This window comes from Peromyscus californicus, unplaced genomic scaffold (genome assembly GCF_007827085.1).
Source record: "Peromyscus californicus insignis strain IS unplaced genomic scaffold, ASM782708v3 Scaffold_10__1_contigs__length_136768540, whole genome shotgun sequence".
Lineage (NCBI taxonomy): Eukaryota > Metazoa > Chordata > Mammalia > Rodentia > Cricetidae > Peromyscus > Peromyscus californicus.
The window spans coordinates 8,288,869-8,307,819 of NW_026294391.1; the positions used below are offsets into that span (position 1 = coordinate 8,288,869).

Here is an 18,951-nt window from a genome sequence, read left to right on the forward strand (position 1 = left end):
AGTAGGAGTTGATAAGAATCCAAGAGAGCCGGGCGGTGGTGGCACACGCCTTTAATCCCAGCACTCTGGAGGCAGAGGCAGGCGGATCTCTGTGAGTTTGAGGCCAGCCTGGTCTACAGAGTGCCAGGACAGCCAGGGCTACACATTTGAAATCCTGTCTCAAAAAACAAAAAACAAACAAACAAGAACCCAAGAGAAAGTTTCATATAAGTCTTGGGCATATCTATGGGAAAAAGACTGATCATGGATTGTGTGATTTGTTTTTCTATAGAGGAGTTGTATAAATTTATTGAATTGTGTTCTATTTTTTTGGACTTGGTTTATGGAGAGGCACCTGTTTTATTGCTGTAGAATAATATAATTTTAGTCCTGCACCATTTGTGTGATGATCCCTAAATATATCTCAAGCAGAGACAGTTGAATTCCATATTCTGTGTCCAGATCCATACATTTCAATATCTAACCCAGGAGCTGAGTTTGGTGATAGATAATATATGCCTGGGATCTCAGCATTTGGGAAACTAAAGAAAGAGGGTCACAAGCTTTAGGCCAGCCTCAAACTACATAGTGAGACCCTGTTTCAAAAAATACCCCACAGGTAGACATGGTGGTGCATGGCTTTAATTCCTGCAGAGGCAGGTGGGTCTACATAGTCAGTTCTAGGACAGCTAGGGCTACATAGGAAAACCCTGTCTCAAACCAACCAATACCCTCCCTCCCCACGACACAAAGAAACCAGACACAGAGACACAAACCCACCAACAAAAACAAAAAAACACACCAAAAAAAAGTTTTTAGAATTATTTCTCTATTAGAGTGATCTTAGGTAAAATTTATGGTCCAAACCAGGATACCTTTGAACATTAAAAAAAAAATGCTGTAAATATAGTAGTGCACACCTGTAGCCCAGCACTTTGGAGGTCAAGGCAGGAGAATCAGAAATTAAAGAATAGCCTGTAGGCAACATAGGGAGTTTGCTGTCAGCTTGGGCTGCTTGGTATTATGTTTCAATAATAATAATGTCCAGTGGGCTGGGAATGTAGCCTAGCGGTAGAGCATTTGCCAGGTCCTGGTTCTGGCTCTCCAGTGCCACACATTAAAAAAAAAGGGCAGAACAGCAAGCATACACTGGGACTATGCTGTGCAAACCATGACATGGTCATTTCATTTTTACTTTTAAGGCCCCGAGAGAACTGTGTCTTATCTACTCTACCTCTTTAATTCATGCGCTAATAGTCTCATTCTGTTCCATCTACCTACCCTTACCTTGATATTTCTTGATAGTTCTTGACACAATTACAATTGGATGATGCTTCTGCTCTTTTTCCAGACATACATGTGGTTTTCCTTCTCATTTCTTGTAGGTCTTAGCTCACATATCACTTAGATCAAAGACTTTCTCCAAGCACTCATCTAGTAGTACTTTGCACTTTCTGTTCTCCTCCTTTGGGGTTTTTTCCCTGCAGTGCTTACTGCTTGAGACATCATTAGTATACTGTGCCGCCTCCATGGAATAGAAAGTCCAGGAGAACAAGGATTTTGATTTGTTTTTGTTTCCCAGTGACAAGAACAATGTCTGGCATGTACTTGGGGCTTAACTAAATTTAGTACATGAATGAATGAATGCATTTTCAGAAATGTCTCTTGGAAACCATGGATAATTAAGGGAAAAGCAAATGGGTTTTTTGTTTGCTTGTTTGTCTTATTTTTGGAGACAGGGTTTCTCTGTAATAGCCCTAGTTGTGCTGGAACTCAGAGATCTGCCTGTCTCTGCCTCCCAAGCTCTGGGATTAAAGGTGTGTGCCACCACCGCCCTGCTGTATTATTATTGTTGTTTTTTGGGGGGGGAGGTTTCGGAGACAGGGTTTAAGCTTTGGTGCCTGACGTGGGTCTTGCTCTGTAGACCAGGCTGGCGTCGAACTCACAGAGATCCCCCTGCCTCTGCCTCTGCCTCCTGAGTGCTGGGAATAAAGACGTGTGCTGCCGCCACCGCCCCGCCCCGCCCCGCCCCGCCCCGCCCCACCCACCCCGCCTGCCCGCCCCGCCCCACCCCACCCCACCGCACCCTGAACCAGTTATTCTTGATACTTAACAAATTGGTAAAGGGGCTTTTCTTTTTTTTTTTAAATGTGGCAACTAAAATTTCTTGGTTTTGTTTATGAGACAGTCTTACTCTTCTGTAGTCCAGGTTGGCATGGAACTTTGCATCCTCCTGCTAGAATTAATGTGTTAATGTACATTAATGTAAGTTTTGAGGGACGTGGTACTTAGTTTTTCAACATCTGGTTCTGTCTGAAACACGAAGATATAAAACAGCTTTGATGGCAGCAGTGGTGCACACCTTTAATCCCATCACTCAGGAGGCAGAGGCTGTCGGATCTCAGTGAGTCTACAGCCTGGTCTACAGAGTGAATTCCAGGACAGTTATGACGGTTAATACAGAGAAACCCTGTCTCAAAAAATAATAAAACTGGGGAAAAAAGATGATTATATCTTTGATGCTACCTATGTTCCTTGGTTTTGGTTTTTTAGACCAAGTCACTAGGGAGGCTTAGAATATTTTTTTCCTTCTCCTTGCTCGCCTCCAACACATGTTCAAACTTTCTGCCTTAACTTTTTAGGGGCATGTATTCTATTCTTGGCCTTTTAACCTCTTTGCTAGGATTCCAGCCACATAAACTTACTGAAGTGTGGAATAAATATGCTCCGTGCCTTCCTTCAACGTTTGCATCTTAGGGTGGATTTCAGAAAGGAATTTAAAATAGAAGTGAAAGCATTTGGGAGAGAAAGGAGGCAGGCAGCAAATCCTGGCCTTTGTCCTAGAAATGGTAGACTTTCTGGTGGGAGCTGATCCTTTAGGGTCTCTGGGGGCAGGTAGGAGCTGGAACAATGGTTCCTGCCTTCCTATTCTACTCCTAAGTGCTACTGTCTCCCCATCCCCCTAATCCTCATTTTTGCCTCTCTTTAGAACAAGGCTTCTCAGGGAGTACTCTGAGGAGCTTTTGTTCATGTGGAGGAATTTACCAGGGGCTCCTTTTATTTGCAATCTTTGAGACAGGGTCTTCCTCTGTATCCTAGGCTGGTCTCTTGGCAGTCCTCCTGTCCTCCCAAGTGCTTGTGATTATAGGGTGTGCTACCATACCTGTTCGTATTTACAGGCTTCTAACAGGCCTTTAGTTTCTACTTGGCTTTCTGGTATACTGGCCTTCCCAGCCCCTACTTAGTTTAAACTCCCACCCAAACCTTGACCTCTGGCTTGCTGTCCACCATTGTCCTGAACCTCACCTCTCCCCTAGGGATTAAGCCCCAGGCAGTGTGGTGCAGGTGCTCTACCGCTGAACTGTATACCCAAGCTCTCTACCTAGCTCTTCTGTCACTCTGGTCTTACCTGTAGCTTCCATTCATCCAGTGTCTTCCCTGAGAAAAAGAGCTCACTTTAACAGTTCTCCCTCCTTGTACTTTTCTGTTTATGAGGCACATGTGTGTATTTAGGGGAAGACCATTAAGCAGCTGGGGTGCATTCTTCAGGATCCGATGATTGCTGGGCAGGCTTCAGAGGTGTTCAGACCATCAAGCCTTAGACCATGAGCTAGAGGTTACTGGAATGTGGAGGTTCAGAAGGCTGATTAAGACCTTTCCGAGCATCAATAGAATAGTAATATAATTTATCAAGGAGAAAGTTGACATAAGTTGCTGGCAATCAGTACTGGAGAACTAGCAAAAAGAAATCAAGAACACTACTGGTTCTATTTAAAAATAATATAAATCCTTCATCTAACCATTATGCAATGTATAATTGCCATAAAACCTTGATTGCACCCTTAGCTTCCAGATTCACCTACTGTAACACAACATAATGGGATTACTGCTAGGAATCAAAGTGCTCACAGAGGTTTGGGTTCAGAGAGACTGATAACTAAGCACTATTCCTACACCTGTAGCCATTTTGCTCTTAAAAGATTTCTTTTTTGACTCTGATACTGTGTGCTGATGTGAGACTTGGGATATTTATTTATTTATTTATTTATTAGAGACGGGGGTCTCTGTGTAGTTCTGGTTGTCCTGGAACTCACTATGTAGACCAAGCTGGTCTCAAACTGAAATAGATTCTCCTGCTTCTGCCTCCCTGAGTAATGGGATCTAAAGGTGTTCACCACCACACCCCAGGACTTGAGCTTTTTAAGTGTTTGAAGTTTGCACAGTATCTTCGGAATCATTTTGAGTGGAAAGAAATGTTGCTTTCTCAGTTTCTACTTAACAGCCATATTGTTGCTAATTTATCAGTGCCGGGAGTTAGCAGCCACTTGAGCTTGCAGTTACTGTTTGCTGTTTTTCTGAAAGCATGAAGATAAGAAATAGAGTCAGAGTAAAGGCCGTTGTCACATTTGACCAAGGCATGCATATATTTAATCAACTTCTTTTTTCTTCTTAGATTGCCAAGGAAATCTGATGTGGAAAGGTAAGTATGAAAAAAACTTAAATCTTTCTCCTTGATTTTTTTCTTCTAATTTGTGAGTATAGGTATGGGGCTGTTGATGGTATAGGGCTTTGGATTAGGAACCTAGGCCTGAAGAAACCTAGAACTGTGTATTTAGTCAGGAGCACCAGGGAATGCAGTTTTCTCATTCTTTTTTTTTTTTTTTTTGGTTTTTCGAGACAGGGTTTCTCTGTGTAGCTTTGCGCCTTTCCTGGAACTCACTTGGTAGCCCAGGCTGGCCTCCAACTCACAGAGATCCTCCTGGCTCTGCCTCCCGAGTGCTGGGATTAAAGGCGTGCGCCACCACCGCCCGGCAGTTTTCTCATTCTTGGTACTTGGATGTATATAGAACCTTTGTTCTTTAAACCTTTATTGATGACTGACCAAGGCAAGACCTTGGGAGGACTAGGAAAATGTAACTGTATAGTTTGTAGTGGAAGTTGAGGAGTAGACTGCCTTTGGACAGCTGGCTGTTAATTTACTAGTTGCTCTGATGATGCTGTTAGATATCTTTTAGCACATTGACTTTAGTCTCCTACTATTGCTATTTTATAGTTGAAAAAATTTTGATCCAATTTAAGCTTGGGGCTTAAGACAACACTATTATGTTTCCATAGGCCAAAGGAACAAGATAAATTAAGATTAAAGGAGATCATATTATTGGGATTTAAATTGGACTGATAGAAGGCTAACTTGATTATACCTTTGATACTACCTATGTGCCTTGGTGTTGGTTTTAAGACCAAGTCACTAGGGAGGTTTAGAGTATTTATTAGTGGCTCCCTCTCCATTACCAACACCAAATGCCCTATTTGTAGACTTAGACACAAATAAAAAAGATAGAGCTGGAAGACACAACTGAAACTTAATCTGTATTGTGACTTGGCTGGTCAGTTTTGTTTTTGTTTTTTGTTTTTCAAGACAGGGTTTCTCTGTGTAGCCCCAGCTGTCCTGGAACTCGCTTTATAGACCAGGCTGGTCTTGAAACTTACAGAGATTCACCTGCCTCTGCCTCCTCAGTGCTGGAATTAAAGGTGTGTGCCACCACCAGGCTGGCTGGTCAGTTTTAAAAGAAGGAAACAATCGAGGTTTGTTCTGCCTCTTGTGGGGCGGGAAAGCACACTGGGCTTTTGGAGAACTAACTTGTGCACCCTGTCAGTTGAGACAGTGTGGTATCAGAAAACCACATTGCAGTTGTTTACAGAGAAGGACATCTTTTTTAATAGAGGAGCATATTTAGGAAGAAAATAATAGACAAACCTAGTTGCTTGTGGTAAGAGAGAGACAGCACTGACATTCTGAGTCCTGACATAGGTGGTGTCCAGGTGGCTGTGAGGTGCTGGGTGTTGAACCAGAGCCTTATAGTCTGAGCTACAACCCCAGCCCTGTCAGATCTTAATGTACTTTTAACACTTATGTTGTATCTCCGTCTTGCTTGTTTTCTTTTATAATCCTTGACAGACACTAACAAAGAGCCATAAGTGTGCCCTTGGCTTTTCTTTTTCTGTTTCTAGTAATCATGGTGTTGACTGTTCTTAAGGAAGCTTTTCAGGTTGTGTGTGGTCTTCATACACTCCAATAGCAGCTTGACTTTGACATATTCAGTCAGCATTAGACTTCAGCAAAAACTTAGTTGGGTGCATTGCATCATGGTAATGTTACTGACAAGATGCAGAAACGTTGGTTGGATTTGTAGGTCATTGAAAAGTCACATTAAAATTAGTAGAATTCGACCGCACTTGAAGTTAGGTTGGTATTCTGCTGGGTCTTGCCATTAGTCTTGGCATGTTGAAGTTTTCTTTTTTCTAGTGTCTTAAACGATGAAAGGTATGATTTTCAGTTGTGTAGTGGTGCTGAAGTAAAGAGGTCTAGCTAACATAGAAGGCAGAGAGTTTTTAATGAAGCTCTTAAAGCTTTATGAGATGGTAAATATTGGTGATTGCTGGGTGAAAAAGCATAGAATTGAGTCCAGTATAAAAATAGATATGGACAGACCTACCTTTTCTTTTACTCTTCAGTGTGTTCGTCTTTAATTTGGCCAAGGTAATGAACTGTGCTACTGAAATTCTTCAGAGGAAAGAGTTTCATAGCCAAGGTCTTTAAGTGCTTTTTCAGTTATGTTATTACAAGTTGGGAAATAGCCCTTGATTTTGTAGAAAGAACACAGTTTCAAGCTTTGGTAAAGAATATATTTCAACTCCTCTAACCAAAATGGTAACTAATTACCAGTAGTTTCAGTTATGAAATTTATACTTCATAGCTCCTAATTTGGTCCCTTCTGTGACTCATTTAACTTCTACTACTTCATATCCATGAATTTACTAGATTATAGGAATCATTTATTATAATAAAAATTTTCAAAATGTCAAACTATTGGATCTGTTGCTCCGTGGTTAAAGGTACAGACAGGCAGGACACAAAGATAAAATGAAACTAATATTTGTGTAAATATTTTAGGTTAATTTTGTTGTGCTTGTAAACAAACACTTTAAAATAATTCAAATTTGAAACAAATTGGGAAATATATAATGTGCTGGTTCAGATGAGAATTACTTTATTTTACAGGAAAATAGAAATTGTACAGTTTGCTAGCCGGACACGTCAACTCTTCGTTCGATTATTAGCTTTAGTCAAATGGGCTAATGACGCTGGCAAAGTCGAAAAGTGTGCGGTGAGTGAAACTTTTGATCTTACTTTGTATAAAATAGTGTTTGAAAGGTGGACATGGTGACACATGCCTGGGATCTGAGCCCAGGAAGCTCTGGAAAAGACAGTCATGACTTCTAGGTTAGTGAAACTACATGGCAAGATGCTGTCTTGAAACAAACAAAATAACTTTAAATGTCTTGCATACTTTAGAAGTTTAGCTTTAACATCTGTTGATTAAATGTTATTACCGATCTCAATAATGTTCCTTTATGAAATTCCATAATGCATTTCTGTGGAAGTCTACTATGTATTTATGGACACTTGACATAAATAAGCCTAGTATTTATTTACAGAAGAGGAGGAGATACCTGGAAGATAGTACATGAGGAGACTTTAAATATAACTCTGGAGGAATTAAAGAGGAGAAATGGTTAGCTTCAAAGTTGTATGATTCTTTAGAGCAGTGATTCTCAACCTGGTGGTGGCAGCCCTCTATCTACAAATATTTACATTACCATTCCTAGCAGTAGCAAAATGACAGTTAGGAAGTAGCAATGAAAATAGTTTCATGGTTGGGGGTCAGCACAGCATGGGGAACTGGATTAAAGGGTCGCAGCATTAGGAAGAGTGAGAACCACTGAGCTAGAATTTGTAAGGTTCTCTCAAAGTTTGCTTATTGATTTCTGATGTCCTTGTGAGAATGGCAGAGTCTCTATTTTCTGTTTTAACAGATGAGATGATACAGTTTCTAGAAAATACATGGCTTCTTCAAGGTCAAGGAACTGATGACGTCATGTATCAGTTCAGTTGTTTATTCATTTACTCATGCTCCAAAACTACTGAACATGGGCTATAAGGGATGGCAGGGAATGACCTGAATAAAGCATAGTCCCCGCCTTCAGGAAGCTCATACTCTTTTGACTGTTGAATTACTCTTAATTCAAAGAAGTGACTTCATAGAGTGAAGGGTAACAAAAACTAAAAATCTAGCCCCTCAAAAACATTTTAAGGGGGGCTGGAGAGATGGCTCAGAGGCTAAGAGCACTGCTTGTTCTTTCAAAGGTCCTGAGTTCAATTCCCAGCAGCCACATGGTGGCTCACCGCCATCTGTAATGAGATCTGGCGCCCTCTTCTGGCCGGCGGGGATATGTGCAGGCAGAATACTGTATACATAATAAATAAATAAATCTTTAAAAAAAACATTTTAAGGGACTGGAAATGTAGTTCATTTGGTAGTACTTCTACAGCATGTAATAAGCTTTATCTCCAGCACTGTATGAACCAGGCATGGTGATGTTTGCCTGTAATCTCTCAGCACTTGGGAGGTGGAGGCAGGAGGATCAGAAGTTTAAGATTCTTAGCTACATCGTCAGTTGACCCTGTAGCAGATCCTGTTTCCACACAACAATAACAACAAAAGCCAATCAAGTTTTCAGCTCTGACTGTAGGAGGCCAACCTAGAGGCCTTGAATGAGCTTGCTGAGCTTAACTTGGGGAAGATGATTTGGTGTTCGCAGATGAGGAGCACTGGCTCTTGCTTTACTTCAATTACTCCTAATGACTTCATACTGGAAAGGGCAATTAGACAGTGAATAAAGTCCTGAAATGAAGACAGCACTTGCCTACTTTAATTGAGGTTCCCTTTCTTTCTTTCTTTCTTTTTTTTTTTTTTTTTGGTTTTTCGAGACGGGGTTTCTCTGTGTTTGCGCCTTTTCTGGAACTCACTTGGTAGCCCAGGCTGGCCTCGAACTCACAGAGATCCGCCTGGCTCTGCCTCCGAGTGCTGGGATTAAAGGCGTGCGCTACCACTGCACAGCAGAGGTTCCCTTTCTAAAGCTCAGCTCTACAAGACCAAATACATGTCTGGTTGTTGTCAATTAAATTTGTGAATGGAAAGGAAGTGCAGCGCTACACTAAGCTTTACAGTGATGTTCAAATTCCATTTTTTTGTTTTCATTTTTTTGTTTAATGACATTTTCAAAGGTTACCAGTTTTTGGGCCTGGAGAGATGGCTCAGCAGTTAAGAGCACTGGCTGCTCTTCCAGAAGACCTGGGTTCAACTCCCAGCACCCACATGGCAGCTCACAGCTGTCTGTAACTCCAGTTCCAGGGAATCTGACACCCTCATACAGGCACACATGCAGGCAAAACACCAATGCACGTGAAATGATAAATTGTTTTTTAAAAAGGCTATTAGCTTTCATAGGTTAAAGCAGATTAACACATTGGCACTGGCTAAATTATATTTGAGAGCTTCAAAAATTTTCTTATGTTTATCAAGCTTCTTACATAAAAATGACCGGCTACCCGGCATGGTGGTACCATAGTATATTTATTTTTTTAGCACTCTGGTAAGTTGAAAATATATGAATGGAGAATTTTCTATTTGTAAGTTGATGAAGGTGCTTATTCCACACAAATCCCACTCTACAAAGAATCTGCAGCACATCTGTGCTGCTTACATTTCACCTCAGTTTTTAGCCTGTTGTTTTTGCTCAGCCTCTTTCACTTGATTGCCTCATAACCAAAACGTATGTGAAGGTTGCCAAATCAAAAGGAGGTAAAAAACATAAAGAAGTTGAAGTTTGGAAAATTCTAGGATATAGATTTGCCTTTTGAAGCACATCCTGTTAGTTTGTATTGTCAATTTGACACAAACTCCAGTCACCTAGAAAGAGAAAACACACTCCCACAATTGAATAATCGCCTACATCAGGCCTCTGGGCATATACTTTGGGGCATTTTCTTGATTAGGAATTGATATGGGAGGCGCAGCCCACTGAAGGTGGTCTTCCCTGGGAGGATAAGTCCTGGGCTGTATAGGCAAGCTAGCCGACCATAGATAGGCTGGTAAGTCGGCCAGCGAGCAGCATCTGTCTCTCTGTGGTTTCTGCTTGAGTTCCTCCTGTCCTGCCCTCCTTTAATGACGAATTAAGATCTGAAGTGGAAGCTAAACAAACCCTCTCCTCGTAAGTTGCTTTTGGTCAGAATGTTTTATCACAGCTGCAGAAAGGAAACTAGAACAAAGGGGAAGATAATTTTTGACATTAGTGTTATGGTTATGAACTATGCTATTAAGAACTATGGTTCTAGTCCTGGCAGCTAAGCCTGTCACAAGGGTAGACCAGTTTTGTCAGGCAGGTTTTTCTGTCTCTGAGTAAGCTAATACTCTTCTGTGTAATACTGATCAAAAGTGTTTGACTTTGCGGTGTAGCCCAGGTTGGCCTTAAACTAGAAGTCCTCTTGTATTGGCTCATTGAGTGCTGGGATTATGGATCTATGCCACTGCCACCCTCAATTTTTGAGGTAGAATGTTTTGTATATATATAAAATTTTCCTTACGGGTCCAGTGCCCTCTTCTGGTCACAAGATATGCACATGATGCATAGACATTCAGACAAAACACCCATGTACAAATAAATAGCTAATTAAGGATTTAAAAAAATTCTTTGAGGGAGAAATGTTTATGTATGTGATTGGGAAATTAAATTTTTGTAAGGTTTTGTACATTAAGCAATATCAAAGAATAATTTTGTTGTAAATATTAAACAGGCAATTCTAAGTTTACCTGAAAGATTAAAATTGCATTTTATTGTTTTAGAAATTTGAGTACCAAGTCTTAATCCATTTTGGCTGAAATAAAAGCCTATTTTTTTTAAATAATTAGGATAGTGTTTTTTTATTAAAAGTACATAAACTTTTAGTAAAAGGTTTGCTATTACTAGTGTACATCCAAGCCAAGTGTTTAATTCCCCCCCCATTTATTTCACTTACTTGTTTAGAGACATTTAAATTTGCTTCAGTAATACGATGTCAAGCAAAATTGAAAACTCTTGGTTTTGACTAATTTTCAACACTGTATATATGTGTGTATTTGCATATTTGTATTTTTGTGCTGACTCAGCTCCAAAGAGCCTCCTGTCTGTCTCCTCAGTGGTGGGACTACCAGTGCATACCACCATACCGAGCTTTTGAACTGGATGCTGGGAAGCTAACCCAGGTCCTCATGCTTGTGTGCCCGACATTTTACTAACTGAGCCATCTCGCCAGTGCCCAGTGGTCTTTTCAATTCATTTCTTCAAAGATTAGTCTATCCAGCCACAAACAATTTTAGAATTTGTATCAGCACAAAAAACAAGAAAACTTGGACCATTTATCTATCACTCCTAGCCCTTACCTGTAGGCAACCATTTACCTACTTATCTGTCTGTTTGAGTTTGCTTACTCTGAACATTTCATATAAATGGACTCATATGTGTTCTTTTCTCAAAGGCTTCTTTATGTATCAGTACTTCATTTATATTGAATTGCATGGAAACACACATTCTTCTCTATTTGGACTCTGGTTTGGAGCTATTATAAGTAATGTTACAAAGTTTTTTTGTGTATCTCTTTCTTTTGAATACATACATAAGGAAAAGTGTCTGTATCATACATAGATAAATTGTTTCATCAGCTAGACTGTTCTCTAAAGGCTGTATGTACCATTTTACATTCCCACCAGCAGTGTATGAAGGGTCTAACTCATCTTTTCCATATCCATGGTATTATCTGCTTTGACTTTTGCCATCCTGGTAGTATCTTACTAGGTTTCTCACTGTCCATTCACTCCTTCTGACTGACTTCCCTGTGTCTTCTTTTGAGTCAGGGTTTCACTGTGTAATCTAGGCTGGCCTTGTATTTGCTATGTTGCCTAGGCTAGAGTCAAACTTGTGATCTTCCTGCTTCAGTGTCCTGAGTGCTGGATTACAGGGAATTGAGCACGTTTTCATTGGCCATTTGTATTTCTTCTTTAGAGAAATGGCATTTACTGCTCAAAGTCTAACAAATATTAACCGTATTGATAGTTGGTGTGTATATATGTTTTAAAAAGATACTGATTACTAAGTAGCTGTGAGTTTACTAATAAATTGCTCAAAACTAAAGCATTAGTATTAATTTAATTTCTAAGTTAAAGAAATGTAACTGAGTGTAGTGTATCTTGACTTCTGCAAGTGTTTCATTACACAGTACTGCAGGCTAGATAAACTGATATCTCAGTTTATCTCCCATCTTCCCAGAGGGGAGGTCTCTGGTTTTCTTTTCCTTTAACTTGATCTTATGAACATTTTCACCTGAGTGATAAGATTTTTTTTTCCAAGACAGGGTTTCTCTGTGTAGCTCTGGTTGTTCTAGGACTCACTCTGTAGACCAGGTTTGGCCTCAAACTCACAGAGATCCACTTGCCTCTGTCTCTAAGTGCTGGGATTAAAAGTGTGTACCACCACTGCTCAGCTAAGTGACAAGATTCTTTTTTTATTTGTTTGGTTTTTTTGTTTGTTTGTTTTTTTCTCTGTATAGTCCTGGCTGTCCTAGAACTCACTCTGTAGACCAGGCTGGCCTCTAACTCATAGAGATCCACCTGCCTCTGCCTGAGTACTGGGATTAAAGATGTGCACCACCACCACCTGAAACAACAAGATTCTTTTTTTTTTTTTTTAAATGTGCATTGGTTCTTTGCCATAGTTGTCAGGTCCCATAGTTGTCTGGAACTGGAGTTAGACAGTTGTGAGCTGCCATGTGGGTACAGAGAATTGAACCAGTTTCTTTGGAAGAGTAGCCAGTGTTCTTAACTGCTGAGCCATCTCTCCAGTCCCAACAAGATTATTAAAATGGCCTACATTTGAGTTAAAACCAGCTCAGCAGTTGAGATTGTGTTTTGGTAGTGTCATCGCTATAAATAAGAGATAAGTGTTGGTGGCGTTGATAGAACATTGCACTAGTTATAAAAGGTAGCATTTCTTTGGGGTTAAGCTATATATACTGAGTCTAACTAAGAGAAGAAAACCCATTTCCTAGTTCTAGCTTCTCTAATATTAAGCTATATTTCTTTGGAAAAGGGTCTTCACCTGTGAATCCATTCTTCTCATCTCTAAGGTGATAGTAATTATGGAGTTGTGGAAGTTAGATAATAAAATAACTAGAAATGGAAAGAATACAGATCACTGTCTATGTCTGATGCCCTTGTACATTAATTCTGGGTGACAGGGTTTAAGTTGTCTGCCAGAAGCTTGTTTGAAGGACATGAGAGAAAGGAATGATAGGTATTGATGTAAAACAAAACTAAAGGTTTGAAGGAGATCATTTTTTCAGCCTTGTAATGACTCTACCACTGCACTAAATAGAGAACTGAGAATTTCTGTATTGGGCAGAAAGGTGCCTGGCTCTCATACTGGCAGTATGTATGTATGTACTGAGTGTTTCCTATGTTCTGAAGGTTAGGTATGTAGTATTTAGTGTCAGAACAACTTCAGTACCTCCATTTTACTGTTGGAAACTTTTGGCATAGAAAGATTAACCTCTTTGCCCAAGCAAACAGGGCTAGTAAATTACAGAGTTAAAATGTAGATCTAGGCAGTCTAGGAGTCCATGATTTTAACTCCTTCATTGCTGCCCAGTACTAGAAGTCTATCAGAGTAAAAGCATTTTATTTTATTCTTTTCTTAATATTTGGTATTATGTATGAGTGATGTCAGAAGTGGAGAAATGAAAGAAAAGTACTATTTTAATGTTATATAAGTAGATACACGAGTAGATACTTCTTCAAATAAATTTGGAACCACCTATTTTAATATCTCTTGAAGCTTGCAAATGATATTTAATGAAAAAACAATTTCCAAGGTAGCTTATTTACCCTTTGCTTTAAAGATGATCTCAAGCTTTTTAGATCAACAAGCTATCTTGTTTGTGGACACTGCCGATCGCTTGGCCTCCTTAGCTAGAGATGCACTGGTCCACGCACGCCTGCCCAGTTTTGCTATCCCGTATGCCATTGATGTGCTGACTACTGGCTCTTATCCACGACTTCCAACCTGCATCAGGGTAAGTCTTTTGCCCCTGTACCCAAAAAAGTTGAAGGGTTTGGATTATTGTAGCATAGGAAAACTTATATTTTTAAAACTAGTTTATGTAGTTTTTTTCTCTACAAGTAAAGTGTGGTAGTTTGAAATAAATTGGGGTCATGATGTGAGTAGATCCTTTTTTTTCCCTCCATTTCTTCCCCTTTCCCTGTCCTTGTTAGGAGTGAGCAGATGTGCAAATATTATTTAGTGTATTTCAGGTATGAAAATAATTGCACAGCAGTAGCGTTTTTTTGGAAGTGCATTCAGAATGTACTATGGTAGTTGAATGAATTGGTGCTATTGTATTGTGTACATTTAGGAAATAGAGGAAATCATCTAGTGATACTAACTTGGTGTTACAAATGGAGCACGATGAAGAGCATGGTTTTAGCAAGGTGACTGGGAATTATTTGCACTCAAATGCATAGTCACTATTACTGGATGTAGACAACAGAAATGAGTGTTGTGGTTATCTTGAGTGAAGTAAGAAACCGGATAAAGACAGGTGCAGGTAAACAATTTTATCTTTTTGTATATTCTTTAAAGACTTTTTTTTTCCTTGTAGGATAAAATTATTCCTCCAGATCCAATTACCAAAATTGAGAAACAAGCCACACTTCATCAGCTTAATCAAATTCTTAGACATAGGCTTGTAACAACAGATCTTCCTCCACAGCTAGCAAATCTTACAGTGGGTATGTACCTAAAATTTTGTAAGAATATTTTCTTGGGCTGGCCGGGCAGTGGTGGTGCATGCCTTTAATCCCAGCACTGGGGAGGCAGAGGCAGGTGGATCTCTCTGAGTTCGAGACCAGCCTGGTCTACAAAGTGAGATCTAGGACAACTGAGTATACACAGAGAAACCCTGTCTCGAAAAAAAAAAAATTTATTTGGCTGGAGAGATGGCTCAGCGGTTAAGAGCACTCTCTGCTCTTCCAGAGGTCCTGAGTTCAATTCCCAGTAACCACATTGGGGCTCACAACCATCTGTAGTGAGATCTGGTGCCCTCTTCTGGCCTGCAGGGATACATTCAGAACACTGTATACATAATGAATAAATAAACCTTAAAAAAGGATATTTTCTAAAATGTCCTTTTGGGTTTTGTTCAAAGAACAAGTAGATGAAATTTTGATTTTTGTGGTATTCGAATCTGATTTGCCATCCATAATTGTTCTCTTTTTAGTACCTAAAAATACAGTGCTGGTATTTGCACTGGGGGGAGTGAGTAGGATTACCTGAGGCTGGAAGAGAAAAGAGGCCCCAAAGTTGAGCCTGGAGAACATGCTATGTTGTTGATTTATATGTAGGAAGATATTGGCTGCTGTCTGTGTCTGAACCATTGACTTGGTTCAACACTTAGGACAAAATTTACAGTCTATTTAAAATGGCTCATAAATGAGGCTGAAACTTGGAGATGGGCCAGAAGCTTATTGTTTTAAAGCAGCGTCCACTTCTTCCTCTTCTAAAAGCAAATGGCCGTGTGAAGTTTCGAGTTGAAGGAGAATTTGAAGCAACTTTGACAGTAATGGGTGATGATCCAGAAGTTCCATGGCGCCTTCTCAAGCTAGAAATTCTAGTTGAGGATAAGGAAACAGGAGGTAACGCATCATAGTACTGGTTTTGATATTTTTTTTCTCAAATTTTTATTTTTTATGGTTTTGGCATTCTTATATTGAAGTATTCCTACAGAAAAATGTGTAGCAATTTATTCTGTAATTTGAAGTAAAATTTGATAAGCATAATTACCTATTGACTGGAGAAATTTCAGTATTTCTCAGTGTATAATGTTCTATAGTTTTCTCAAGATAATCTTGGTTCCTCTTTTTTTAATTTTAAATTCATTTTTAGTATATACTTTCTTGGTTAATGCTATAACACTGACTTCTCTTTCTAATTAACTGCCTTCCTTTCTTCTGCCAATGGAAGATGGCCGAGCTTTGGTTCATAGCATGCAAATCGACTTTATCCATCAGTTGGTGCAGTCTCGGCTCTTTGCGGATGAGAAACCTCTTCAGGACATGTACAACTGCCTACGTATCCTTTTGAAATTTGAGACATGTACTGTAAGGATTTTGTGTTTCCCTCTTTCCACTACATTTTCTGTTTATCCTTTATCCTGAAGTGTAGTAGTCTGGCCTCTCCTTCCCCTACCTTAACTCTTTTGAGTTGAAATAGACATGGAGAACCAGCCAGTGGAAATTAAGATACATCTATAATAAGACAGATTTCAAGTTTTACCACTGAATTTGCAGGCAACTCCTTAGAAATAGTATTGTTTGCTGGGCAAGGTGGTACATGCCTGTAATCCCAGTACCTGAGAGGCAAGGCTATGTAGCTAGTTCAAAGCCAGCTTGTATTATGTAATGAAAACCTGTCTCAAAAATAGGTACCATTTTGGTCTGAAAGTGTATTAATTGATTAGTTTGTATTTTCTAAACAATGATGAATTAAGGGACAAACCTGGACCTAGTTTTGCTTACTTAGGCCAAACTTATCAACCCTTTTTCTAAAATTATGCCACATACTTTACTACTTATGATTTGTCATTTGAGAATATAGTTTCAGAAAACCACAAATTTTGTCTTATTTAGGATGAGTCATTAGACAAAGATGATTCCAAAAAATTTCTTCATTGCCAGATTTTTGGGCATAGACTGACTCCTTGTTAGATGATGTTTGCCTGTTCTTATTGGCTGCCTGAATAACATATTAGCTTTGCTTAACATGCTAAATCAGATTGTTTCTGCTTATCACTTCAATTAGAAGTGTTACATTCCCAGACTCTAATGTTAATCCGAGAGAGGTGGGGCGACCTTGTCCAGGTGGAAAGGTATCATGCCGGAAAGTGCCTCTCTCTCTCAGTTTGGAAGTAAGTAAAATTGGTTCCGGTAGGTCTGTGCAAGAAGGGAATCCTGTTTTTTTTTTTTTAATTTCTTTACAACTTTAATTTTTCATACAACTGATTTATTACATATGAATATGTGCCCAGAGTAGTGTGGTTTAATTTAATAAAGTCCCAGTATCATGTAGACCACATGAGACATCCATAATTGCTATCTTTCTTATATTTTTTAAGTTAAATTAGCTTACCGGGCTGGAGAGGTGGCTCAGAGGTTAAGAGCACTGACTGCTCTTCCAGAGGTCCTGAGTTCAATTCCCAGCAATTACATGGTGGCTCACAACCATCTGTAATGAGATCTGGTGCCCTCTTCTGGCCTGCAGGCATATATGCAGGCAGAGCACTGAATACATAATAGATAAATCTTTAAAAAAAAAAAAGATTAAATTAGCTTACCAAGGGCTCATGTCAGATTGTTCAAAGACTATTAGGTTAGATTGGGTTTTCTGTGGTGCTGGTGATTTAAACCCAGGGACTTATGCATGTAAAGTGAGCACTCTACCAATAGAGCCAGATCCCTAGTCCCCAAAGGTTAGATTATTGAGTTATCACTTTTTAAAACATACTTGTTTATCACAGTTTCCCATTTTAAATTGTAACTTTGAAAACTGATTTAGAGAAAATTGGTATGAGGCTATTTACCTTTAAATCTTGTTTGAACTTGATTTCTGATTTTCTGTAGATAAATCAGAGGCAGATACTACTTATAAGATGGTTTCTGTTTAAGTTTTGGGGTTTTTTTTTGTGAGTACATATATTTTATTTTTAAAATCAGTATCTATTTTTAAAATGTAATAGAGCAAATGCTGACTTGCATTATGGAATAACTATCTTCTCAGTGTTAATGTATTCCCTGTGCAAACACACACTGAGGGCCTGCTGTGTTCAAGGTTCTGACTCCGTAGCATCTAATGCATGTTTCTGTTTGACTGTAAAAGTTAAAAAGCCGTGTTTATGTCATTCTCCCTATCCTCTTTCAGTCAGCAGGTTCTAGGGAGAAAAACAGGCACAGCATCTGTTCACAAAGTCACAATTAAAATCGATGAGAATGATGTCTCCAAGCCTTTACAGATCTTTCATGATCCTCCTTTGCCAGCTTCGGATTCTAAATTAGTAGAAAGAGCTATGAAGGTAAAGGGTTCTTACTGATTGATACTGATTGATTGAATAAATATAATTGAGCACATATAAAACTTTCACCAGAAATTCTTTAAAATATGTAATCATTTCTAAAACCCTATATGAAACTTGTTTTAGGTCAGTTTTATACTTTTTTTTTTCTTCCTCCCCCACCTCCCCAGCTGAGGACTGAACCCAGGGCCTTGCGCTTGCTAGGCAAGGCTCTACCACTGAGCTAAATCACCAACCCAGTTTTATACTTCTATATTTGTTGTTTTTTTTTTTTGTCTTTTTAATATCTGATACTATATAAAATAATTTTAATATCTTCCTTCAGTTTAGTATGTAGGGCAAATCTGTGGATTGCATCTAAGTATACAGTCTTAGGTTGAATTATGCCCCCCGCCTAGTTTAAGTTGTGTAGTTTAAATCAGACCATTTTCTTTTTAAGGTCTGACATCTCTGAGAACTGTGACTACTGATAAGTTTATGTTGTTTTGAGGCAGAATCTCACTATGAAGCCATGGGAGGCCTGGAACTTGCTATGTAGACCAGGATGGCCTCAACTCACATAGGTCGAGTTGCATGCATCTGCCTCCCAAGTGCAAGGAAGGGTCTCTTGTCATCCAGGCTGGCCTCAATCTTGTTACGTATCTGAAGATAACCTTTGAATTTCTGATCCTCCTGCTTCTACCTCCTGAGTGCTGGGATTGCAGGCATGGGTCACCACACATAGTATATGACATGCTGGGGAATTAAATCCAGAGCTTCATGCAATGCTGAGCACTTGGCCAACTGAACTATACTCCCATCCTCCTATACTTAGCAGAATATCAATTTTAGTTTTGAAGTTTCTAATGTCATAGAAAATAATTAAAAGCTCAGAATCATTCAAGTTATATTTTTACTTTATCTAAGTTTGCTTA

The 18,951-nt window shown here is 39.3% G+C and overlaps 1 protein-coding gene across 1 annotated transcript in view; it reads left to right on the plus strand.

Annotated features, from left to right (window-relative positions):
* Positions 1 to 18,951, plus strand: part of Med14 (mediator complex subunit 14) — a 97,111-nt gene that overhangs the window by 1,406 nt on the left and 76,754 nt on the right. The window contains 8 exon segments of the mRNA XM_052739231.1: positions 4,433 to 4,459; positions 7,043 to 7,148; positions 13,814 to 13,987; positions 14,573 to 14,702; positions 15,477 to 15,605; positions 15,934 to 16,041; positions 16,744 to 16,876; positions 17,887 to 18,037. Of these exon segments, the coding sequence (XP_052595191.1) occupies positions 4,433 to 4,459; positions 7,043 to 7,148; positions 13,814 to 13,987; positions 14,573 to 14,702; positions 15,477 to 15,605; positions 15,934 to 16,041; positions 16,744 to 16,876; positions 17,887 to 18,037 (958 nt within the window).